Source organism: Melopsittacus undulatus, chromosome 13, assembly GCF_012275295.1.
Source record: "Melopsittacus undulatus isolate bMelUnd1 chromosome 13, bMelUnd1.mat.Z, whole genome shotgun sequence".
NCBI lineage: Eukaryota > Metazoa > Chordata > Aves > Psittaciformes > Psittaculidae > Melopsittacus > Melopsittacus undulatus.
The window spans coordinates 5,399,824-5,427,131 of record NC_047539.1 but is presented as its reverse complement, the minus strand read 5'-3'; the positions used below and the strand labels follow the sequence as shown (position 1 = coordinate 5,427,131).

General features: G+C 48.6%; 1 protein-coding gene across 1 annotated transcript in view; it reads right to left on the bottom strand.

Moving 5' to 3' along the window:
- Positions 1–27,308, bottom strand: part of CAMKK1 (calcium/calmodulin dependent protein kinase kinase 1) — an 85,662-nt gene that overhangs the window by 41,246 nt on the left and 17,108 nt on the right. Inside the window, exon 2 of the mRNA XM_034069036.1 lies at positions 6,385–6,935. Coding sequence (XP_033924927.1) covers positions 6,385–6,840 — 456 coding nt within the window. The 5' untranslated portion in view covers positions 6,841–6,935. The remainder of the gene's footprint in view (positions 1–6,384; positions 6,936–27,308) is intronic.

Below are 27,308 nucleotides of genomic sequence, written 5' to 3'. Positions count from 1 at the left end.
TGTACAAACCTCTTGATTTCATTACGCCAATGTAGTTGCAACTGCTGCTAAATAAGAACAGCGCAAGAACCTGAATGAGATCCTTTACTGAACAGCTGTCAGCAAATCAGACTGCTGTGTCTGCCCAAGTGTGCAAGAATTGTTCCACCTTAAAACCAACCTGCCCCATTTGTTCACATCTCAAGTGAGGGAGGGGAGAATCAATGCCACAGAAAACAAAAACTGATTCAAAGCACAGTGAATGAGTTCAAACTGAAACAGGGGAAGTTCAGGTTAGAGATAAGGGAGAAGTTCTTTACTGGGGAGGCGCTGGCACAGGGTGCCCAGAGAAGCTGTGGCTGCCCCATTCCTTGCAGTGTTCAAGGCCAGGTTGGGCAGAGCCCTGGGTGCCATGGTTTAGTGTGAGGTGTCCCTGCCAATGGCAGGGGGTTGGAACTGGATGATCTTAAGATCCTTTCCAACCCAAACTATTCTATGATTCTATGAAGTCCAGAGTCCAGGCCCAATTCCATAAATCCATTGCCACCACCACTGGGTGACAGAAACCCTGAGAAACTGAGAATTGAGCTTTGCTGCCCAAGGGTGGATGCAGGGATGAGGAGGAAGAGCCAGAGCTTGTTTCCAAACTAAGCAGACTGCCCACATACTTATATAACGGATGCCCTAAAAGAAGGCAAACCCAGGAATCTGAGAGGAATACAGTTTCAGCCTTTCAGAGATACACTTCAAAGAGGAGCATGGGCAAGAAAATTGGGAACTAAGACTGGTTTAAACTCCTCCTGTCTGGAAGGGGAAGTGAAAGGAATTCTAAGAGAGACAAAAATAAAAGCCAGACAAGGGGAATATAGGGGCAGCAATGAACACAACAACAAGTTATTCAGGGGCAGAGAGGGACACACAGAAAGCCCAGAGCTCATGGAGGTAAAAGAAATAACCAACATCCAAACCCACGTGCTGAAGCTGAAGCCCAGCACCATGAGTGGCTGCTGGCAGGAGCACTGGCACAAGGCTCAGCACTGCTGGCTGGGCTCACACACCCCAGACCCCAACGCTGGATGTATTCTCTCATTGCCAGAGCGGTCAGAAGAACGAAAGGGGGCTGGGACCAGTGGGATGAAGGCAGCTCCTTTCCAGCCCCTCTGCAGCCGCAGCTTTGGCCTTTCTCCTTCTCTCAAACCTTGCTCTTCCGCAAGTTGGCAATGTAGTTTTAAATAAAGGTTAATTAATACAAGGAAAAGAAATTAGCAATGCCTGGGGGAGACTCTTCTTTGAAGAAGTGTTTTCCAAGTCTCTATGATCTTTTCAAAAGAGCTGTAGTTTGAGCACCACAGAAGGGATGAGTTTGGGAGGCTCATGGAAGGGGAAGCTCTCCAGTCCATGCTGTGCAGGAGCTTGGTCCCCACCACTGCCCTGGTCCCACCTGGCTTCACCTTTGTGCACTCCAAACAAAACCAGGCAGCTCCCAGAGACTGGAGGAGCATGAGACCTGGATCAGCCCAGCGCTGAAGCACTGCCTCACACAGCTCTTGGGCACCAGTTGGCCAAACAAGCAGGAGACCTATGATAAAGATGTAAGAAGCCAAGGAAAGAAAGGACAAAGCAATCGGTTTTCGTGCCACTGGGATAAGCCACGGACCTCAAGCTCTGGAAAATTCCCTTTGTCAGCTCATCCTCCTCCCTGCACAGTTGGGCCAGCAGGGAATGCACTGGCCTGACTCATCTTCCCCACTCCTCCTAAAGCACAGAGAGCCCCAGCTGACGGCTGGGAGCTGGAATGACCTCCTGCTGATCCCAGAGGGTGGAGAGACCATGCAGGCACCAGGGCTGGAAAAACAGGGATGCCAGGGAATGGGTGGATGCTGGGAGAGAAAGTGAATGTGTGAAAGAAAAGACAATGCAGCCAGAAGAGACTGGAGAAGAGAAAGTATAAAGCAGTTAAGAGTTCTGGCAGGTATGGGGAGAAAGCCTGGGAAAATACATCTTTTATTCTTCTATCCACCCTCCAAATAAGACTTCTTGGCTACCTATAAAGATTGGTTTGGGATGGCAGAATAAAAACCCCCACAGCATTGCACTGTCAAACACCACTTTCCAACGAGCAGCACCTCTACCCTTTCACAGACACAAGACCTGTCATTTTATGGGGGAGAAGCTCTGTCACACATGGTGACAAGGTGCCCATCAGTCTGTACAAACATGATCCCAAGAGCCTTGCCCTGGAACCTACAAGCACTGGAGCATCATCCATGCAGCAAAGCAGCAGCTGCTTTTAGCAGCCCCAGGGAAATCCTCTCCTCTTGCCACGCTGCCAGCAGCGAGCAGGAGCTGAGACTGTCACATCAACAGAGGCAATGTGGGCCAGCAACCCAAATATTGGGACCTGTGCCTCAGCTCTGCAGTTATGTACCCTTAATAGCATTAGCTTAATCACTTCTGTGCCACAGCTAAATGCAAAGCCATTCCCTTGTTGGAGCAAAACATGGATGGGCAGCAAAGGCAGCAGAAACCCCACCAGCCTCATGAACACTCCATCCAGAGAAGGCAGCACTGAAAGGACCTTCCAAGGCCATAATCCATGAATAATCCAAGAAAGCAGGGAAAGAGCAGGAGACATTTTAAACTACAGATCAGTTTTGACAGAGGTAGGGCAGATCAGGTGAAGTGCAGGAGAGCAGAACAGGTTACTTCTCTTGCAGAGTTAATACCACAGATCCAGACTTGGCAGATGCCAGCACTGCCAACTGTGTCCCAGGGCAGTGGGAACTGCCTCTATGCAAGACAACAAGCCCTGGTTCTGCTGCAGCTCTGCCAGCCCAGGAGCTGTCATCATTTATGACAAACCCAAGTAGCCCTCCTGGGAAGGCAGGGACAGGACATCCCGATTCACTGCCTGCTCGCCACTGAGTGAATCCTCCTGCAGCATCACAGCCTCACCTTCAGCTCTTGGCTCCTCTCACCCCTGAATATGAGTTTTCCTCCCAGTCTGAACAAACATCAAAGTAGCATTAAAAAGCTGAGCACAGTCCCTCTTACTAACACATGGTGCTTCAGTAATATAGCAAATAATAACAGAAAATTCACCTCTGCTGTATCCTCATAGCACATCTCTCCATTATGCCTCCAGATTAGTCGAGGACACAGAGCTGCTGGCAGCAAGCTGACACTTCTGCTATGACTGGAGAGAAAAAGCAGATTCCAGCCTAGATGGCTATCAGCACAACACAAGAAACATTGATATGTACTGTGCCATCCATCTCTGCTCCTGATAGACAGTGCCTGCACGTGTGCCACTGATAAAGCCCAAATGCTCACCAATTTCATTTTCATTCTTGCACACTGTGACTCACTCGGGCAGTGATGGATGAACTGCCACCTGAAAGGCTCTACTGATGATGCTGGATACTCAATGCAAGGACAAAGGAGCAGGTGAGAGCCAAGGAATGAGTACAAACGTGCAGCTTGCCTAGAAGACGTGTCAGAGTCCTTTTCAGGGAAACCAGGGGCAATGCCATGACCAGTGAGCTGGATCTTGTCAGTGACCCACCAACCTCCCTGCTCACTGAGGGCCTGCACATCAAAAACAGCAACAGAAAACACAGCAGCAGCTGCTGCTCATACACCAGGACTGTATTCATCACAGGTTTATTGTATAACCACAACTGAGGGCCAAAAGCCTCACCATGGAGTCCCCCATAACTCCTAGAAGCCCAGCCTGTACCTCCTGCCTTGGCCGTCTTTCCTGCCTGCATGCACAGCTTTGCTAATTGCTCAGAGCAAATGTACTGAGCAAATGCACATCACAGCAGCAGATCTGCTCTCCGTTTCTCTGTGTTCCCTGCTGTATAGCTCACATTTGGACTGTCAGTGCCTCTCACAGCCAGGAAGATAAAGACTGTGCAACATACCCACTTAGGTAGCTCATCCATGGGATGCTGGCGCTGGGCTGTGCACAGACTGCATGCTCACCTTGCTGTCACACACCTATTTCTCATTATTCAGTGGTAAGTTTCAAGCTTTCTCCTTATAAGCAAGTATGCATCTTCCTAGTCCTCTTGTTATTCCTTACAGGATACGGATACTGCCCCTATAAGCTGGGAAGATGAAGCACAGCTCCTGAGAGCACTGCTGCAAGGGCAGGCACCCACCTCCAAACCTGCACAGCTCTCACCTGGGATCCCTTTCCCCTCCTACAACAGGGATTCTCCAATAATATGAATGATGGTTTCCAAGGAACAGGGCTTTGTTAAGCATGTGGGCTGCACTGGAGCAGGGCTCTAAATACTTAGAGTGACCATAAAAACACAGTACCATGTAAAGAATTGCTGCAGGAGCAGGAAAGTGGAAGGCTTCACATCTGCACTTCGAACTAAGCATTTCCTACACAGTAGGCAATAACTATTGCTCCCCAGGATGCAGATGCTGTGGAAGAGGACAGGCTATTTTGGCTTTGCTTGCAGATGGGAATGTGCTAGTCACACTCGACTGCACTTCCTTTGAAACAGATTTCAGACAAGCCACACTGCTGGCACAAAGTACTGCAGGATGGGAGAGCTGGCACACAAGTCACGTCCGCTCCCAAAACTGGCTCCTCTCCTCCCTGTCTCCCTTATTAAAGCATATGGCTGCTGTCAGAGAAGCTAAAATCTCTGTAGTGCACCTTCTGTGGACAGCCTCTTATCCTGGGGGGTGTCAGAGCCCATCTCACAGCTAATGTGATGTGCAAAACTTCCCAGAGGACAATGACCAGTTTGCTTGTGTGCAGCACCCACCCTCTCAGATGTGTAAAGGGCAAATACCCACTTTCCAGGAGGAAAACAAACCACACGGATGCTGAGCTCTAGGTCACTTGCCAAAAGTCTAAACTTCAGAGGTTTTGGCCCTTATGACCACAGTGGGATTTAGGCATCTCATCTGGGAGCACCACAGTGCCCAAGAACAACACATTGGCACAGTGGCACCAGCACAGCCACGTTCAGTAACATCTTCCATCAGCTGGGTGAGGAAGAGTCAGAGAGTAGCAGCTCTTGAGCCCCTGGCTGCTGAGTTTGTCCCACTCCAGGGCCTGGACACAGCAGCAGAGGTGAATTCATGGATGAGTATTGCTGTACTTTCAGTTCTAAAAGAAAAGGATTGAAAATACCCATGAAAAGGGCCTGTCCATCACCACAACAAGGTTCATGGTCACAAGATGAACCAGACATCCCCTTCACCTTCCTCTGCACTGACCTATTCCCCAGGAGCAGAAACACAAGACAAATATAACTAGGAATCAAATTCAGTCTGGAGAAAAACATCAGGGAATGGAAAACTTGGTTTTCCTCCACAAATAGCAGATAAAAATCTCAGGAAAAGGCACAGCCTGGACTTGGGGGAAAATTCCGGCATAAATCCGTGTTTTTTTCCCCAAACCAACTGCCAGTGCTGCTGAGATGATGCTCCCTCTCCAGTACTCCAGACAGCCCATTCCTGAATGACAAACTTTCCCCGGAGAGTAGCACTTTACAAACATTGTGGCATCAAGAAGCACCCATTTTACAGCACGTCCATCACGCCTTGGCTGTCAGAGGAAGCCCTGTCCCTTCCTCATGGGCATTGCTGCAGGCTCAGCGGCTCCAGCACCACACTGAGCAGCATGGTCTATAAACAGCCCCCTCCCTCTGCTCCCCATCCTCTCCATGACACACAGCACAGGGAATTACAACCAGCAGATGCTTCCAACAAGCCACTTGACCACTAACAGCATGTTACACTGCAGGGACAAGTCTGAACCCAGTTCTGGTAGCAAAGAGCTGCCACAAGGTGAACAGCAGGAAGAGGAACAGCCACCCTGAGAGTCTCCTCTGAAGGAGAGGAGGGTCACAGCCCTTGGTTACCACTGCTGTTACAAAAGCTTTAAAGACAAAGGGAAATCCTGAGAGGAGCATTTAAGGTCTTTATAAAATTAAATCATGCCTTCAATAATGGCAAAACACAGTAGGAGATACATAATCTCCAGAAGCTTAAATCCATGAAATACCACCAGCAAAGCTGCGGTAACTGATAAACTCCTGAAGGACATGTACAGAAGGGACATGAAAGCAAAGCAATTTGGCTGCAGCCCTTTCTCTGAACAGCATAAGAGGCTTTCTGTGTGCCACTGCTGCCACTACAGGAGTCCTGGCCCTTCAACAGAACTATCCCAGGCAGGTAAGGAGCAGCACAGGTCTGGAGGATGGATGCAAAGGCCATTCCAAGCTAACACACTCCCTGGCTGCAGGGATTGTTTTCCCCTTAGAAGAAACACTGCTTTCAGATCTACTCCTCCAAAAGGCTGAAGACACCATTAGCAGTTAAGACAGATTTGTCTTACCTTGACACCACAAGTATAGGAGAGAATGTGCCTACCTCAGAATCTGATATGGAGACCCGATTGGACTCTATTGTTGGTCTCCTCATTATACGTGGTGATGGCCCCGTGGCATAAGGACCATAACCTGGTGTGTTGCTAGAAGCCAAATAACTTCCTGATGATTTTTCCTGAAGAGACAACTTCCTACTTGATAATACAGGTCTAGTGAGAGGTCTCTTGGGAACATTCCTCCAGTGAGCATCTTCTGACCGTGGGGAAGGCAGAAATTCATTCATTCTCGTGTCACTGCTGACTCCATTTCTTTGGCTGTCTTTTAGGTTATCAGAAAAGACTGTGTCATTCTCTTCAGTGTTACCTTCACCGTTTTGGTCACTTCTTTCTGGACCAACAGCCACATCGATAGCTGCTACCTGCTCTGCCAGTTCAGTCTGTGTGTCTTTGCAGCACACATCTATACCTCCATCCATGGTATTTGCTGAAGAATCCCCCATGGCTGTGTCCAGCTCTTATGGTCTCAGATGGCACTGCAGAGAGCTGTGATGCTCACAGACAGCATCTGGCCTGAAGGAACCTCTCCATGAAATACCTAAAAGGAATAAATACAGAGTGAATAATTGCATTCACTCAACACAAACACAACCAAGACGTTCATCTCTGGCTTCTTCCAATGTAAAAGAAAGGGAAGGCAAAACACTGGCAGGTTGTAAACAAATTGCAAACACTCAGAAGGAAAGGCAAACCGAGGCATCAGGCTAGGGTTTATGAAAGCCATAAACAGGAGATTTTATTTGATGTGCAACAAGTGACACAGCTGAAGTGAACTTCTGTAGCTAGACCAACAGTCAACCAGAGCTTACAATAAAGGGAGAAGTGAACAAGCTGAGGAGAAGGGGTCAAAGTTTTGACTTCTCAAAATCCTATTTATAGGGTAGAAGAGTTCTGGTATGTATCCAAACCCAACACACATAACCCCACAGCCCTTCAGGGCTCAGCAGTAGTCTCTCTGCTGCACTGTAGGGCTCTCAAGAGTGTCACAGAATGCCCTGGAAGCCATGGCTGGTGACTTCCATGCTCTGTTCCTTGCAAGGGAGTCAACAGCAAAGGCAGAATTTAAATGTAAGTCTGGTACTAGGGCCCCCCCAGTGTGCAAACACACGTTAACCTTGCTGCCCACAACGTATAAAAGCTACATTGAGTTGCAGATCAACAATAGGGTTGTTATCCCTATTGTTATCAACAATAGGTAACAATGGTTACCAGCATGTGGGAATCAGCTTTTCCTTTGGAAAAGTCCTACAGAGCACAGAAACTCAATACAAAGCTAAAAGTGCCGAATAAAACCTCATTTTCCTGGATGCTGATTTCAGACTCAATTCAAAACAGATTTCAGTCTTCCCAGCACAGTCCAGAGCAGGAAATGATGCTCTGCAGCACATGGCTGTCATCCCTTAATCACCTCTGAAGATGCAGTGCTGTAGGATGCATCCCCTGGGCATAGTGGAGGAGAACTTAGTTTTAGCCCAGCAGGCTGCACTGCATCCAGTGCCTTTCAGTGAAGGCTTAACACTGAAATAGTGCAACCTTTGGTCCTCCACACTCAAATCGGGCTGTGCACCAGGTGGCACTTGCATTGTCCTGTTTTCACACTGGCTACATTTCATTTCCATGAGGAGGGAGAAGCTGAGCAAGTTCAAAAAGCCCCATCCAGCATCAGCCTGGGGACACAGGAGGAGCTCAGAGCAAAGGCTGAGCCAGGATGGAAGCTGCCCAGTGATGCTGTTAAACACAGCACAGCTGCTCTGTGCTGCAAGGAGAGACCTCCCAGATCCCTGCAGAAGTGAAGCAGCCAAGCTCAAGCAATCTTTCATATCAATAAGGAAACTAGAGAAAGCTCTGGAGGCTTCACCCTGGGTCATGCACCAGTTACAGGGGACACACGCTGAGCACTCAGTGTCACAGAAAGGAAACATACAGATCTAACACATTCCTCCCCTCAGCCTGCTGTTCGCTCCTTCCCATCCTTCTCCACCCAGGTATAACCTTGCCCCCTTCTGCCTTTTCTGCAGGCCTGTTTGAAACGAGCTGACAGAAGTGTCACTCATTCAAACCAGTAACAAAATGGTGAGATTTGCTTTAAAAGCTTCTATTAAAACTCTATTTAAACTCTTCAATCCTGAAGCACAAATCCCTTTCAGAGCCAGGATGCAGGTGCTGGGGTGTGGCAGCAAGGGAAGGGGTGCAGGGTTTGGTCCAGCACATACTGCATGTGATCCCCCAAACCCACAGGCAAGAGCTCTTTGCTCTCCCAAGCCCCATACCAGCCTTCAAGCCAGAAACCCAGCTGTAGCCCTGAGCTGGCTCAGCAATGATCCTGTCCTTGCAAATGGCTTTGCAGGAAGCCCACAGAGGACTTGCTGTCTGCAAAACACTCGTGTGAGGTTTGCACTTGGAAAGCTTCTGAGCTGACCTAGGACCATCAGGTCTGGGCAACCCCAAGCCTGTGGCCACCCTGCTGTCTCTGAGGAGGCTTTCCTTGCACTCCAGAGCCTGTGGAGCAGCACATTCCTCAGCCAGACATCCATGAGGAATCCTCATGGGATGCCTTCATGCTTGGCTCTGGGTGAAGGTTGGCACATTTCATCATTTAATGCAGATTGCACAAGGGATGGGAGGAAACCTTTGATTCCACCCTGTGCTAAAAGACTGGCTTTGCTCTTCTGCCTACAGAGAAACAAACTCCAGGCCTTTCCTTGCTGCAGCTTTAGCTTCTGGACAGCCCCAGCTCAGCTCACTCCTAGGGAGCATCAAGCAGAAAATCAGCCTGCAACTGAAGTCTGCAACTGCTCCACTTTCTTCCCTCCTGCATGCCAGGTCCTGGCAAACAGCAATGCTCCTACTAGTGCAGCTCTTCACTGCCCAAATGAGGCACCCCAGGGTGTCACCCCCTCAGAAGCAGCAGCACACTTGTACAGCTCTAACCTACAGCTCAGGCTGCAAAACAAAACTCCAGGTAAATGACAACTTAAACTTCAGGTAAACCCCCATAAATCAGTTCATTTGATCAAAACAGACCCAAACAGCATCACAACAAATAAAACAAAGCTGTTAAAGGATGCTAAAATAGACTTAAAAGCACATAATTGTTCATCTGGAGAGCTGGGCTTTGGTTCAGGTTCTGCTGTTCCGAAGGATTCCTTTTCACTGACAAATCCTCCAGAAGTGTACTGGAAAGCAATAGCTCCTGAACAAACAGATCGGTTACACACAGACCAGCCTTCCTGTGCATAAAACTCAGGACAAAAGGCAATTATTTACTTCTGCAAGGCAAAACCAATGGTGGATTTGCAGTCAGTGATGCTGTCACACACTGACCATGCTGTGATGGGAAACCCCATTGGAATGGAGACACCATCATCACCTTCCACAAGCTCCTGTGCAGCTTTGGGCCCGACGCTCTTCAGGTGGTCACCAGCCTGATCCCCCCCCAAAACACTGAACATCTGCTGTAGCTCAGAGGACTATGCTGCAGACATGAACCAAAGCTGACAACAAGCTTATAGGAGCAACACTAATTTACTTACACATATCTTATTTGCCATTTTCCCCTGTAGTTGTTCCTCTGCTGCAGACAGACTAAAACTTCCACGCTGTTTTTCACCAGACAGTTATCAAATGGCTGCACACGTTTCCCAGCCAGGCACATGGAACAAAAAACAACGTTTTGAAAGGAACAGGATTGTGGAGATCCGTGTGTGGTGTACGTGGGAGTGGGAGATGAGCACATGAGAGCAATTGTGCTGCTCAATAAAGTATTTCAAAGCATTGTTTGAACAATCAAATATCATAAATCTCATTTATGGCTTGGTCCATCCATTTGGCTAACTAGAAATGTTGCTATGAGAAAGGATGGGGAGGTTCAAAGGCCCTGGGCCTCAGCTTCAGTTCCTGATTTTGCCACAGACCATCCAGAAAAGTGACTTTACTGCTTGGTCTGTCACAGTTCCCAGGTTAAAAGGAACGATGCTGCCCTCAGCCCACTTTGTCCTGCTTCCCTTTCTGCTTCAGAGAATACATCTGCCCTGTGCTGAGGCACCAAGTGTCTCTGCAGTAAAATAAGTCACAGTGAGTGATGACTACAATGAGCATTCGCATGGGAAGTGTGCAGGCAGCAATTTTGCTGCTGTTCAGAGCTGGAGACTTCTTAAATGGCTGTGGATGGCATCCTCCATGTCAGCATGGGGAACAGCAGAGATGTCACACAAACCTAGGAGGAAGGCCACATCCACTAGACTCCCCTTGACCACACAAGACCCACAGGCACTCTCACAAAGAGAAGTACCAAAGATCACAGAAGGCTTCAGTCTGCTGTTTCAGTGTACAGCAGCAAAGGCAGGAATCCAGGCAGGTCACCTAACTGCTGTAGCTAGCCATGCACCCGGACAGGCTGCTTGCAGAGGGAATGTCATCTCTGTCTCCATCACCAGCATCCTGCAGCTCAGGTCAGACCCCAGCCAGGAACTCAGTCCTGCACATCCAGCTCTATCTTGTATCACCCAGAGCTTGTTGTGTGTCCTTCAGATGCTGCCCCACAGCACACAGCCACGAGGAAGAATCTGCTCTGCCTGCTGTCAGCCAGCACCAGAAACTCCCTTTAAGGAGAGAAGCAGCAAGTCCTGGGCTGAGCTGCCAAGTCCTGAACAGCTCCTCGAATGACATTTCAGAAACATGAGGTCAGCAAGTCCCTTCCAGAGCCTGAGCTGTCTCCTCACACCAAACAGCACAGCCTGGGACTATTTCCATCCCAGAGGCTCTCCTCTGCTCCCTGTTCTACTGTGGGGTCTGCAGGACCTCCCCATGCACTCAGCATTAGTCCACTACCCTGACATGAGGGAGGTAATTCCACCTCCCACCCTGATCCCATCAACTTCTTATACATGAGGAGGCACTTGCCTGAAGTCCGGCCAGCTTCTTCCAACACCTTTGTCTGGAGAAGCTTCAAGTGGACTTATTCCCACAGCCATGCACTGGAGGAGCATCTGAGCAGCACAAAGGGGTTTACAATACATGGCTCTTCAGATCTAAGGAGCCAGGCACTTACTGGCTGTCACTGCTGCAGTGGGAGAGAGAGCACGCTGACCTTCATTTCAGCTCTGCTCCCTCAGGGCACACCACGCAGGGCACCTGAAGATGAGATTGCCTCCAGCCACCCTCCACTCACAATGCTGCGGCCTCGGAGAAGCACAAGAGCTTCTTGGCATCTGGGAAAACCACTTTCAGCCACCCACTGGCCAAAAGAGAGCCCAAACCAAGCAGCAAAGAACAAGTTGCAGCTCTGTGAAGCCAAAAAGAAAGCAGATCCCTGCAGCCCTTGCAGAGATAATCAAGACAGATGTACACCAGCCCAGCCAGTTGGGCTGTGCTCTCTCTGGGAAGAGGGTAGTTACTGCTTGTACTGATTCCTCACTGGAAACAGGAGACACCAACACAAGTCATAAATAAGAATATACTGCTTGTGCTTTCTGCATACACACCATGCGCTCGCTTTATCCTGTGGCTCACCAGGCTCTGTGGCTCACAGACAGTTGTGTCTTGCTGAGGAACCACCCGATCCTGCTGGTCCTTTGCTTTCTTCTCTCCACAGCTGCTGGCAGTGAGCCTGGCTGTTGTGCCACAGCTTAAAATGAGATCATCAAAGCCAGACACTTGGATTATTCCTCTGAAGCTCCTAGCACAGCTCTGAAGGGAACCAGGAATGACAAAGAACAGCGGGGTTTGTAATTCAAGCACTGGGTGAGCAATCTGAAAAGCAGGTTCAGGCCCCAGCTCCTGCCAGATTTCTTGAATAACAAACATCTCCAGACTGTGGTCTGCAAAAGGCACCAGTTCCACCTCCTGCTCCTTAGTCCTTGCCAAGGCTCAGTGCTTTCAAATGGGATTTCAGAGCTAGTTCAGCCCCTGAGCTATACACAAGGAGACTCCAAGCTGCCATCACGCTGTGTTTGTCCTTCTCTCCCTCTCTTTCCACAAGGATAGACTCCAGATGAAGATAGGATCTGAGGATTGGGTCCAATACAGGATTGATGCTTTCACACTCCTGGATGTCAGGTGTGGATGCAGATGTGAGACAGCAGTGCTGGAAGAATGACTGGACTTGATGGTCTTCAAGGTCTTTTCCAAGCTGGCTGATTCTGTGCTCCTCATGTGAAAAAGTGAATCCTCCTTCACACCATGAAGGCCAAGTAATCAATCTGAAGAGCATTTAAGAGCACGTTTTAAGTATATTTTGAAAGCAGCCAGGATACTGAACTGAAACCTCCAGTCTACAGCCTGAGAGACAGCCACCACCTCGTGCACAGAGTCCTGAGCTCGGGAAGTTTCACCACACTGTATTTCATCCCTCCATGTTCTAATTACATGATGAAAGAAATCTGTATAATCAGCTGCAATTGCACTAATTGCGTCTATAAGCAATAATCAGCCCAAAATTACTCTGAAGAAAAAGTTGCTACTTAAGGAAATGCCTGTAATAAGAAAACATTGAGAGTGCCAAATCTATCCAAGCAAGAGCAATATTAACATTAAACACTCCAGATAACACTGGGGGAGCAGGAGCTCTGCCAGAACCCTCCCTGGGTGCAGCTATGGCAGCATATTTCAACCATGGCTTCGGTGGGGACAGCATCACTGAATTAAGGAGGAGTCGTGCTCCTTTGTATTCACATCTCGGCTGCAAACTGCTTTTGTACAAGAGGTTTGCTGCCTATTTTACAGCAGATAGAGGTTCGGTGAGACTTGTGGGGATCAGACACTGATGCTGGACTCTATTTGCTTCTGCTTTAATCTTTAAAGCTGTTTATCAGTGTATGAGTAATGGAAGTGCTTGTATTTTGCAAATTATAGCTGGGAAAGCATGGGGAACGGGCAATGTGTGCACTCAGCACACACAGCCCAAAGGCTTTGCTTGTAGTGATGCCACGTGCTTTGAGTCACCATCTCTGCAACATCCCACAAACCCAGCACATCCCAACACCCAACTCCACATGGCCACACTGTCCCTGCAGACAGCTTGGGCTCAGATTTTAACAAATCACATTTGTCCTTATGACAAGGGACACAAGTGCCCTGAGGAAGAGCCCCAGCCTCTGTGCCAGCCTGACATCAGCTCCTAACACCACAGCAAGGAAGGATGGGAGGATGGAGGAGGTCGGGGTAGGTAGAAAACGCGTAGCCCAGTCACACTGCATGGATGGATGTCCTGGCACATCCCTAGCCATACCACATGGTTTGCCTTACCTCCAAGAGACCCTACGGAATGCACCATGAAGGAATTTGGCTTGTAATATGCACACAGAGCCTGAACAACACTTGAATCACTTGGTTTGAGGTCAGAGAAGAGCAAAAACTCAGGAGACCCCCATTTCCAGAGCTTTTCCTGTGTGTGCTCTCATCTGGCACTAAGCTGATGCTGGCTCAGACCTGAGTCTGCCTACCCCAACCTTCAATACTCATCCAGAGTGCAGGAAACATTGCATATGCAGCTTGCACCATACACAGTGAAAGCTGAACCTCATCATCTGATAGAAAAGCATCCTTCTGACCAACTGTACATGTTCTTACAGCTTGCGGTTCCATAGGCAGGCATGGACAACAGCAGCTCACAGAGAGGTTTCTTGTAGGGTCAGAGCAGAGTCTGTGCAGCAGAGAGAGCAGACTCCAGGGGCTGAACCTGAGCATGGACGAGGAGATGGAGGAGGAAGAGGAGGAAGAAGTGTCATGGTTGCTGTTACTTGCTGAGCTGAGAGGCAGCAGGATCCCCAGGAGAGGGGGCAGCAGAGCTTGCTGGAGGTGGCATTGAAACAGCTAGCGAGGGGTGCCTCAGAACACAACGGAGAAATGCCAGATTATGTGAAGCTGGGAAGGCTTAGATGATCTGTGAAACAGAAACAAGCAAGGCAATAGCCAGACCCCACTGATCCATGAGCAAAACAGTGCACTGAGAATGAGGGAGTCTTTAATATTTAGGGTCTTCATTGCAATAATGACTTTTCAAATGTCTGTACCACAGCAAGGTAAATGGCAGGTTAAAGAGAAAAAGTTGTTCTATAGGAAAATCTTCTCAGGTGAGCCATCTTCTGCTGCAATCTGTAATAATACCTCAAAATTGCCACAGAAAATGATAGAGGGATGAACAAACCCAAAATGAAGAACTCAAGAGGACCTGAAGAGCATTAGCAGTCTGCAAGGGCCATGTCTAACCCCTCACAATGGTCAAATCCGCTCTGATTTCATGGGAGTGGAACTGAGCACTCAAACCAAACCAAGGTCTATAAACCACAGCAATTGCTGCAGTGCCTTTGGGTGATTATGCTGCAGAGCAGGACACATCTGATACGAACGGGGCCAGGGCATGAGCAAGCAGCCTATACAAAGTGTTGCTTGCACATGTTCAGTCAGAGACCAGAAGCCACAAGGACCATACAGCTGAGCCCACCTTTTGCAGACCACAGGGAGCAGCCTGTTAGCTCCCTTTGCAAGGCAGCTTTGCCCAAGGATGGCAGCCTCCATTCAGCTGCCTGCTATGCAGGAAATGTTATTTCTTTATCCTTTCAAAAGGAGTTTTCTGTGTTTCAGTTTGCACCCATTGCCTCTTGTCTATTCACTGGACACCACTGAGACAAATCTGCCTCCATCTGTCTCCCCCATCAGGTATTTAAGACAACCTCCTCCATCCTTCCTCCCGGCCCTTGCCCTACTGCAGCCAACATCCATCACACGTGCAGGAGCCCCACACTTCTGAGGGCTCCTCCTCTGCCCACCTGGGCTCAAAGCCTGCAGAGAGGAAAACACAGCAGCCTCCTCCTGCCAGGACCAGCTTACACAAGTCTTGTAACAAACCAGGTCAAGCAGCACAGCTTTCAGCACTCTGCATCAAACCTACGCAGGCTGCAAGTGAACAGAGGGCTCTGCCAACTGTGAATGCTGCCAGCTCAACGCAGGGCCTGTTTTCCTCTCGTTTGGGGGCTGTATTCTGCAGCAAGGTCCCATGAGCCTGAGCAGTGTCCTGCTTCCTCAGCACAGCCCACAGTGCACACCAGTAAATTAAGTCATTTAAGAAGGGAGGAAGGAGCAAGCTGAAATGGTGCAACCAGGCTGCTGCTTCAGCAGCCCACAGCACCACTGGCACCAGCAGCACTCGGCCAGGCCATTTCCTCCTCCCCACTTGATTTATATCTTAGTTGTCAGTCTCCTGCCCTGCACCCATTAGCACCTTCCATAGCAACTGTCATGGCTAGCTCTGCTTTCGAGGTGCTCACAGATGCTCAGATTTCCTATTGCTGCACAATATCGAGGAATTCCAGGACAGAGAAGCAAATCACTGCAGAACAGCGCTGGTACAGTTTAGGAGCAGCAAAGTGGGATCTGGGAAAGCACACTTCTAGATCATCAACACAGCAAGAAATTCAGCATCAGATACCTTTGCCAGCTTCAGATCTCACTGCATTGAAGTTCGTGTTGTTTAAAAAGTACCCACAACAAACAGAACAAGCCACCAGGAAGAACAAGTTCCCATTTATACATGTCAGTCTTAAGAGTTTTATCTTCCTCCCAGATAAGTAAAAGGCTTTCAGCTGCCCTTGAGAGATCTGGAGGTATTTCAGGGGATATGTTAGAGTTCCTTAGCTCTGTAAGCCGGCTGCAGGGAAGTTTTCCCAGCATTTCCAGCTGTTCCAGGATTGCCAATGTCCAGTACAGAACACAGCAGGCTTTCTTCCCAGCGCTGCAAATAAGGGAAGACATTTCTAGTTCAGGTGATCTCTACAGAGAGTTTTAACCAGGGAAGTGATCCCAGCACCCATCTCTAAGTGTCCATGGGCTGAAGGTCTTCATCAGCTCTGCCAATCTATACGCCCCAAGGCAAAAAGCAAAGCACAGAAGAACTACACAGGGCAAGACAAAAAGCACTGAACTCTGGAGGGAAAAGACAAATGGTCTTTGAATTCAGAGCTCAAAGTATTTGCTGTATTTCCACCTGAATAACTCCCACCTTCTGACAACCCTCACATCTTTAGAACCCCCAGGACTGGAAACCACATCCTCCATTAACCTGCACAGAATCAAAGGCAGCAGCAGAGAGGCTCTGTACAAAGGAAAGAGGCTTCAGAGAATGAGGAACAGTCCCACAGGAGTGAGAACCAGGTAAACCACCCCTATGATTACCCTTGCCCGCTATTACACATTACCCTTGTCTGCTATTACACATAACCCACACTGCTTGGCAATGTAAAGGGTAGCAAGCTTCCCAATTCCTTTGAAGCCTTAAGCTTTAGCTCTTTAAGCCAACACGCACTTTGAAAGCCCCAAGGTCAATGACTGAAGATTATCCAGGGAGTCACCAGGCAAAGGCTGTTGGGGAAAAAGCTGTTCATTTTGAGTCACTACAATCCTATTGCAGATATTCAGGCTGATGATAACCTCAGCATTTGTCAGAAAAGACCAATGGAAGTTTCCAGGTGCAGCTTTACTTGGAAAAACAAGTGTGAAAATGCCACCCTGGGTCCCCCTGTTGCACCCCAGTGATTTTGGCTGCACACAGCGAGACTGGGGCTGAGTGGGAGCAGTGGTTGGGGTGCCCTGGGACACCAAACCAGCCCCTCTGCTCTCTGTGGCTCAGGACAAATACTGCACATTGTACCCGACCAGGCAGCGCCTTCCTGAAGCATTAGGAATAACACAAACCCATCTGACAGCTCTACTGCAGAGCCACAATGACAGCAGCAGAAAAGGGCACGTTCCTGGTCCAGCCAGCGGGTGAAGGAGCAGCAGGAGCAGTAAATCTGCTGCCAAGATGTCCCTTGCTGAGGGAAGTGCAGGTTTTGACAGCAACACAGGATGCAGTCTCGCTCTGTATGCGCCAGGGAGGCTGAGCTACAGGAGGAGCTGCCCCAGCTGCACACATAGGCAGAGAAGAGACACAGCCAATATCGAAGGCAGCAAGCACAGAGAGATCTCCTTGCAGAGTCAAAGCCTCCTTCCCAGTCGCTGTCTAGGGCTGTGGCACCTTTCTCCTGCACACAGCAGGTAAAGCCATAGAACAATGCCTTGAAAACCCAAGAGCAGTCAGAAAGCATCAACCTCCAGGGGATTTTTAGGCTCCTCTCTGCCCTGCAGACAATCCTGCTTCCAAATAAATCCTGGATTTGGCAGTTTGCTGCCAAAATATTCAAGGCAGTGGAAAGGCAAATACAGTCCAAGAGAAAAAGGGGGGCGGGGAGGAGGGATATATGATTATGCATTTTAATAACAAACAAAAGCATGTAGAAAGATGAGATGTGGTTTACAAACATAGTGTGAGCACTGCTCATGCAGCCTGGCCTGCCCCATGTGAAGCAGGTGAATGCAGAGGAGGAAATCTGAAGCCAGCTGACTTGGGCACTGGTAGCAAGCCATGCTCCCATCAGCCACGCCATGTCCTGTGGTCCAGGTCAGGGTATCACTGACAAGTCAGTGACACTGCTCTGGCTAACTCAGATATCCTTCTCTGGTTGTTGCCAAGGAAAAAGAAATCAAAGAACAGAACTGGGAACAACACAAAGAAGTAAGCAAAGCCTGTGTTTGAAAGCCTTGCTGGCTCCCAGCCAGCACAGCACCTTCCAGGATGCATCTCAGAACAATAGTCTCTATGCAGCCACAGAGTTTCCTAACACACTGCTGATGTGATGGAGATGTCAGCTCTACTCCAGCAAAACACTTAAGCACATACTTGAACATTAGCTATGGTTTCAGGACATCAGAAGTGGCAACATTCACGTGCCAAAGTGTGAACAACACTGAAAATCTCAGCCTCAGAAACGTGCAAATACATATGAGTGTCTGGATGAATGTATTTCACATGTGTCTAAATGAAAGAGCTGCCCAGTTCCACTGGAGCTGTCCCAGGACTCCTTTCCCAGGAAAGGAGAACAGCATTTTCTTCCACATTTGCATTTACAGCTCTTTCTTAGGCTAGCAGGGCTCATCACAAGGAAGCATTGGAAGTAATTCCCATTGCATCCATCCTCTTAGATGGAGCCCTCCCCATCCAGCTTTCTTCCTTCTACCCGCTCAAGCTGCAACAATGGCACAAAGAGCCACCTTGAGCTCTGTATCCCACCACAAGGAGAGAGCAGTGCACTGCCCCAGGGCAGTCACACACCCCATGGAGGCAGGGCTGGGCTCAGTCCAGATGAGTTTGCAGCTCCCTGCACACAAGACATGGGCAGTGAGGACACAGTCCAGCCATGGGGTGGCAGAGAGACCTCACCCAGTTACACAGATCAGCTATGCTCAGATTGAGTCTTCCAAAATCACAGATCCCACCATAGGCTGATGATGATCCAGCCCTTGGACAAAGCTCCTGCCCAGGTCCAGAAACACCAAATGCCATCAACCAAACACTGAGCAGAAGTACAAATAAACCCACCTGGAGACAGCTTTATCTGCAGCTTCATCTGCATTCTCTGCACATGAGCTACCTCACCAGAGAGGTTTTTGTGCAGTAACAACAAACCTCTAACATCTGCCTTTACTGTTACTGTTATAAGAACATTATCATCATGTGTTAGTATAGTACCTTTGCCTTTGAGGTTTAGCAATGGGCTCGTAAATTAGTTACATTGTAAAACAGAACATAAAGGAACTTCTGCAATTAGAAGAGGCAAAACAAACTGGACAACTTTCTGTGGAAGGGATAAATTCCTCTTGCCTTGAAATCCCTGACAGGCACTGCCAGTAAAATCCTCCTGCTTGTGGCCCAGGGGCTCCAGCACAGACCATTAGAGAGACCTTCAAACCTACAAGCCTGAGAATTATTCTCCAGTACCTGACAAAGGACCCTCATAAGTAAACTATTTTTGGCTTTCCTTTCACCAGTTCTGTTTAACAATAAACCTCTATTCTTCAGCTTCCTGGGTTTGAAATAGTGGCCTAATACATTGCAGTGGGAAATTCTCATTTACATAGTATCTGTCACCTGCTGTGACCAAATCGTGTTTTACAGATGGTCCCTATTCTCCAAAGTCTGAAAGAGCAGTTACAGAGAGGAATTAGGAAGAGACACTGGCTCAGGGTCATACAGACACAATGCTCAGCAAGAGAAGCCCATGTTTCTAATTCCCAGTCTCTGGCTACTTCATCCTTTGTACTCCTCCTGTAACTGAGCACACTGTTGTAAGAGTAGATCTAACACCACTATATCATCATTCCCGACACAAAGCAAATCATCTGCACTAGTCATGCTCACAGAGCTGTTACTGACAGTCAGTGCAGCCCCATTTTCAACATCTGAAGCACTAATAAGAGTTTAACCACATACAGCTGAGCAAAGCCTAAGCCAACAGCAGTGCCCCATATTGCTCCCTGCATGGCTTGTCTCTCTTTGGTTGCCACCCAGCCATGCAGGTCAGGTAAAAAGCAGAAATGAATACTGGGAACCTGCTTAGATCAGGAATAGCCTACATTGTACTAGATTAGATTAGAATGAAAAGATTAAACGGGAAAAAAGCCAAACAGTTTCTTTGCTATCTAAAGCTTACAGTGGATTACAAAGCAGTTTTGCACTGTTCCTCCAGGTTCTCAGATATGCAAAGCAGTTGCTTGAACATGTGCACATTTGTGAACGTTAAGGTTTAAGTCAACTTCTTCCATATTTTGGTAATGGAAAAATATCATTACATATAAATAACAAGTTGAGAACAGCCCAGTTTTATTGGCACAGCAATCCTGAGAGCGTTCCAGGGGCTACGGATGCTTTTACTTACTGTTGGTGGCACAGGAATTTGACAACAGGCTCAGACTTGCAGCTACCCAGTGTGGACTCACTAGAGTAACCTGAGAGCAAAGCTTGAGAAGTCTGATTAGAAGCATGAGATCACTTTGCTTGACCAGGAAACAGAGAAATTAAAGTCTCAGTGCTGCAGAATTCAGACTAAGCTCCTGGGCTGCAGGACAGAGCCATTTCCTTTCCTGTCAGCTAAATCATCCCATCACGTTCTTGCCAAAGGCCTTGATCTGACTGCATTATCTCCCTTCCCACAATCATCCTTTTTTTAGATACTTTTTAAAAACATTATCAAAGGAGGAGGTAGAAATTTTAAGCTCATCTCTACTCACGCTGCTCTGGAAGCACCCAAAAACAGAAGCACTTACTCTAAAAGTGACTAAGATGTGAGTCATCTGATGAGTAAGCACATTGGCTCTAGAAGTCTCATTCAGCCCATGACCATATCTAAATCATTTCATTACCTAAATCACTTGTCCATTTGATGTTAATACAGCAACAGCCCCAGGTCAGGAAGGGGTCCTGTATCCAGCATCAGTGTAATTGGTAGGACAGACAGAGCACCACCAGGCACCCCTGTGCTGAAACAGCAGAGGAAAAGCACATGGCAATTTAGCATTTCAAGTGCTCTGAAAGCCACCTCAAACCTCAGCTAACACTTGGGGTAAGCTGCTGGCACCAGCCACTCGTGCAGCACAAGAGCAAACACAAACCCTGCTCCTGGCAGCAGAGACGCAGAGCAGGCAGGTGCCAGGACTGCAGCCAAACTCGTTCAACATCCTTCTGTTACTCTTGCGAAAGCTCTTATCTGAAGCTGCAAAAGCATTAAGTTAAACCACTTACGGTACTTAAATATCTCTCCATTCTGGAGGAATATGAGCACCCCGCAAAACAAATGTGCTCATCTTCACAAGCATCCTGTGGGATACATTCATGGGCAGGGAAATAGAGCACTGGGGACCAGATGCAATTCCCATAAATACTTCTTAAACCCCAGCAGATACCTTGATGCCTTTGAAATGCTAGCTGAGGATCTAACAGCAGGTCTATGATAGATATCTCTCTGCCCTCTTCCTAACATCCAGGTGAGGACATCAGCCAGCAGGTCTGGGCTGTCCTCCAAAGGCCCTCACACTGCTGTGCTCCCCTAGGGCAGGCACAGGCAAAGCAACACTAACACCCCCAGCAAACAGGCTGGTGTGTGTCCCCCCCCAGCAACAATTAGTCTGGTTAGTCTGGTTTACAGCCCAGAGCACAGTCTGCTGTGAGGCTGCTGCTTTCTCCATTTCAACCACTGCAGCACAAAACCCACGCTCGTAAGTGGAATAACTTTGCAGAATTGATTTCAATTGATCTCCATCATGATACCACTGGCGTCACGCTATGACCAGTGGCTTGGCACTGCATTTCCACAGTTTTTAGGCTTTCTGGATCTTTCATGAGACCCATAGGAAAATGCAGCCAGGATGTTCACTTGCCTGTGAGCATCTACTTTTACATAAGCAGATACAAAAGAATAGAGATTTCTCACCGGGGAATGAATCTGCAGTTTGCCTGTGCTGGTGTTAAGTGTTGCCAACACTCACCTGCTCTCCCCCACAAAGCTGAGGCTGTTCTGCCTTCTTTATTCACTTTGGCACACAGGAAAACTGCACCAGATCCAGTGACCACCAACTCAACCACTCGCAAACTGAGGTCAGATAACCCCATAAAGACAGCCTTAGCACCACAGCTGCTGTCCTGGAGCATGGCAGTCATCTTCCCCAGCTGAAATGCCACACCGTGTCTGCCCATGCCTCCTGGCCACCTTTCTACACTCCCCTTCCCTTCCAGAACCTCAGCTTCATCACTGAAATACCCTACTAACATGGAAAATGGCCCATCTCTGGCAGCAGGAGGGAAGAAAGCTCAGACAACAGGCTGGGCCTGAGGATGGAGAGGCTTACACCCAAATAGGCAGCCTAGAAAAACCTGGATATTAAAACTCAGTAACAAATACCAGAGAGCAGGAGCTGCCAGCATTGATGAGGAAGGATGAAAAGGCTGGAAATCTCCACAGAGGCTCACAACAGCTGCCTCCAGGCACAGGTACAAGATTAGCAAAGGATAAGTCAATTTTCAGCATCATTACAGCAAACACCACTAAAGCCACAGGTGGATCAACACACACCCCAAAGGGTTCACACAGAGGATCTCAGGACCAGCAACTCAGCTGTGAGCAGAGCTCAGCTGCTGTGGATGGCACAAGCACTTATACACACCTTCAGACATGTGCACACACAGAGCCCACATCCCACCAGCACATCACCGTCTATTGTTCTCCATGCTGATCGTACGGGATGCATGAACTGAGCCTCGAGGAGGGAGGAAAACCCAAGAGTCATAAAGAAGAGTGCACAGCAGCTCCACCACAAATCCACTTCACCCTGATGCAGACACAGCCGCTCTCCCAGACTAAATGCATTCTTCAGAATAAAGGGCAATTACCAGCTCCACTGCTAGGGTTGTAACATCATGAGATCTGCCTGTTCCCTGCTGGGATAACTGCTCGGTGTGCCTGTCTCTGTCCAAGCCACTCTCCCAAGCGTGGATGAGGCAGGAAGGCTTCAACAGGGGACTGCAGCTCTCCTGGCCAGCACACAAGGCACTCGCTGCTGGAGGGTTACAGACCAGCACACTGCTGCAGCACTGTGAACTTACACCTCTGGCACTGGAGAGAAGTGAACCCAGAGGCTGATCCTCTCAGCAGACAAATAGCTGTACCTTGGGCAAGGAAAGAGGCAGGCAGAAAGGAGCTTACTGTTATCCTTAATCCTTTTCTCTGGGAGTCTCCTGCAGAGGCGTAAGGTCGGTCTCACCCCTGGAAATACTCCCTCAGCTCTCTGTATCCAACCTGTGAGCAGGGCAGGTCTGCCCCTGTGGTAACCAGCAGCACACCAGTGCAGCTCTCCTTCCTGACAGCTGAATTCAAAGGGGACTGTGGGGAGCAAGGAAGCAGTAGGAAAAGAGCCAGAATAAAGCACTGCATAAAGACCTGGTTTCAGCTTGAGGGTTTTACCCTGCTCCAACTGAAGTCGCTGGTGAGATTTCATTCACCCTCTGCTCTGTCAGAGCACAAATCCCAGAGACATTACACACTCACATGGATTTCTCACCCCTGGGGAGGCTCCTTCCTGCCATAGACACACTAGTGAAGTCAGTGACAACAAAGCTCCCCAAGGATAAAGCTGTGTGCAGTTACCACACGCTGTCCCACCACCGGCTCTGCTCCATAGAGGACTGCCAACTGTGGTCAAGGCAACTTCATCACCACTCTGTTTTTAAACAACCAGAGCATTAACTTGTATAAACAGCTGATGCCTGTTTAGGAAGCTCCATTTTTACAAGCATTCATACATGAAAAGCAATCACTGAGTGCATTCAAGACAAGGTGAAATCAAGAGAGGAAGAAGCTTCTGCTATAAATAGTGGAACGTTTCCCCGAGTTCACGTTGTGTAGCCTGGTTCCTCCAGCTCTGTATGTGTTTTGTGCCACGCAGCCTTTAAATCTGTTCCCTCCAACATCTGCATCTTCACTTTAAACATCTCATTTCCCCAGACTGCTGCTGTGATTTTCTGAAAGTCAGAGCCAGACAGAGCATCTGTGGCTTGCCCAGGGGAGACACTTGTCTGACTGGCTATAAATGTGCTCTGCTGCTTCCCCAGCCTGCTGTCCTCCCCTTGCTGTATCCTGACCTTTAGACAATAAAGCTCTTGAGTCAGGGTCTGTCACGGACTCTGTCTCTGCACACCACTATCCCCACAGGACGAACCATAAACACCAGAAATGCAAAACCCTGCTTGTACAGGGGCTGGTCCTAAGCTCATCAGAAGGATGTCTCTCTCTTCAATGGCATGTGGACCAGAGCCATAACACCAGCATGAGCAGAAAAGAACTATGTGCAAAACGAACTGTTTGAGGAGCACAATCATGGGAGAACATGATCTTCCAGCAGAATGCCTTCTCACTTTCCAACAGACCCCAGAAAGTGTGTGCATACATCTATGTATGTTTCTATCAAGCAGTTTTGGCACAGGAAACATTCTGATGCCATGGTGACGGGTGCTCTTGCAAACCCTTCACATAATAGAGATAAGCCTGAAGCCAGTTAGGAAAGCAACACTGCTGTGCTGACACGATCCACTGCTACTCTGAAAGGGACACAGATTTAACTCTCTGAAAAAGATGAAAACAAAACCCCAGATCCATTGTTCAACAGATTAATCAGCCTCTTGGAAAGCTCATCAGGGATTGGGTTCAATCTCTGCTGTTGTTCTTAGCATAAGCCGTAGTTACAGCAGTAACAAAAGACTCACTTAAGCCCCCAGGCTCTCAGTTGACTTTGCAATGAGACTCTGCTTGGGCTCACAGCATTTAGCACACACAGGAGGACAGGGACAAGAGGAAGAATTTGGCTGAAATTTATACTTTAGCAAAATAAAACTCTTAATGGCCCTTTTCATAAGGGTAGGACTAGCAGTCTCTCTCTCCTGAGGAAGGCCAGTATGGGAGAGAAAGGAGCCCTGGTGCCAGTATTGCTGCCCCTGACTGAGCATGGTCTGGGCATGATGGTGTGCAGGGACCCACACTGCTGCAGGCCAGGCACCAACCCACATACAAGAGCCAGTCCTTTGCCAGGGAGATGACAGCCACAGGGAGAGAGGAGAGCTCGGGATGATGCAAGGTATGTAAAAACATATGTGTTGACAAGAGTGAGCCTGGAGCTGATGATGCCTGTCAGCCCAGGGCTGGCAGTGCTGGGCTGTGCCAAGCACATCAGCAACAAGCCACAGATGGACTTAGAGCAGGAAGGCTCCTGCTCACCAGTGCAAAGGTACAGCCAAGGATAACAAAGCACAACCTCAAAGTGTGGGGTTCTGGGGACTGGACGGGGCTCCTCGTGTGCTGCCAGCTCCCGTGAGAGGCTGCAGGGACATGCTATGGAAAAGGGGTTAATAGCACCCAAAGACAGAAGCCTCCACAGGGGTGCCAAGAGGTAAAGGGAGTGTGGGAATGTCAGCCTGTCACGGAACAGCATCCTGCACCCTCGTGGGTGTCAGTCACCTGCTCCCCAAAACCCCCAAATTAGAATGAAATACGGCACTGCCACCTCTGCACCAAACATTATTCATTCCATAAAAAGTATTTCCCTGTGTCTCTGTTATGACTCTGCTGTTCCTCTCCAGGCCCCTCGCTCCTTTCCTGCACAGAAGGCATTTAATGAAAGGAGCTTTTCTGACTGCAGCATTGGCAAACTTGCAGATCCCTGCAGGGATGGGCAGTGTTGGGGGAAAGGGGCCACCTCTGCTTACACCAGTAGTAGCAATGGGAAAGGGATACTTCCCATTGCAACTGAGCACTGCACCTACTTTGCTGAAGGCAGAGGGAGGACATGGAGCCAGCAGGTTGCTGCACAGCATGCCCAGCAAGCCCATGGGTTCAGAACCAGCTGCACAGCTGGGACAGGTAAGACAAACAACTACTTTGCACTCCCCTATTCAAGTTCAGAGGAGGAATCACGGCTGTAGAAGTGGGGAGCCCAAGTCTGCTGGCAGCGCAATGCTTTTACTCCCAACTGTCATCACCCACAGATACAGACATATTGACCCCACCTTGCTGCTTCTCCACACAATGGGCCAGCAGCTCCTCATCCTGGTGCTGGGTGCTGTCCACTTGCAGATGTCTCTCACTTTCAGCGATGCCTTCACCTAGTGCCACACTGTCATCTCCCACTGCTCAAACTCCCTACTTCCATAAATCAGCTGTGGCACTCATCTCCTGCAATGCTGAACTGGGACAAATGCCAGCATATACATTGCTGGAGCACAGCTTGGTGAAGTGTATACAGAGACATAGCATCAACCAAAAGGTTTCAAGTGGTAATTAATCAGCTACAAGAATAAATAATACATATACTTTCAAGTGTTTGCTCGTTTCCTGAATGTCTCCCCTATCTAACCAGCAAAGCACACTTTGAACAGTAACATTTTTCCCTTTCAAGCTAACTCTGTGCTATTTACTTAAAATAAATCCAGAAAGAAAGACAGGTTGAAAGGCAACTGGATTTTGGAAGCCTGCTGAGCAGTGGAACCTGCTCTGAACAACAAATACTTCATACAGGTGTTAAATCTTTCCTCAATCTTACGTTATTTTATAGACAAACTGTATACAACTAGTTGAGCCCATTTGGGTGGCCAGGCTGCTGGTCAACAGCCTTCATCAGCAACCACCATGTGGGATGCTCGCTGGTCAGGGAAGAACTTGGGTGTGCAGCCTCATGGAAACCAGCATCAAGATAAAAGCCTGGCCTGAAAAATACAGCCCAAAGTGCCCCTCACTGAAGTCCAAGTGCTTTGCTTTGACTGTAGATGGAATTTCTAGTTCAGGTTTTCAAAAGCAAGTGTTGTGTTAATAATAAATAGCAAAGAAATCAGCAGATCACCCCTAGAACAGAAAGTGGAGCTGTCAAAACAGAAGGAATGCTCTCCAGAGCCTTCAGCATTTGCTAAAGAGAGGCTGGAAAAGGTCAGTGTCATCTGGCTCTTAGCAAGGCTTAAATGAGGTTCAGCCCTGGCCAGTCTGGTAGAGGTTCAGTTACAATACTGAGCCCTGGTGCCCTGTAAGACACCCCAGCACAGGCAGTGGGTGCTCACTGCTGGTGTCCTCCCAGGGAAACTCATTGGGTAACACCACACTCACACTGGACCCTGTGCCACATCGAGCCTCCTCTCTACCACAGCATGGGGATGCTCATCTGTAATCACTCATTGACCAGGGCTGAATGGGCTTTTACACTAGACATTTAGAAGGAAGATGCAAAGAAACCTACCTTAATATTGCAGCTGGTACCTAATCCCTTCAACACTCCTGGAGAGGTGCTTTTCATTTCCAAGGAAAAGTGAGTTAATGTTCTTGCCAGCACTGTTAATCAGAGCAGCAAAGCCTCTTTTCATCATGCAGGGCCCAGGTGACTGTTTCCAAGGGATTAGCTGTTACTGCATTTAGTTCAGTAAAGGGTTTATCTCAGCCACATTCACCAAGGCTGACTGTGGAGACATTTGCCGGCCGAATTCCTGCGGGCTAACACCTTGGGTTCAGATATG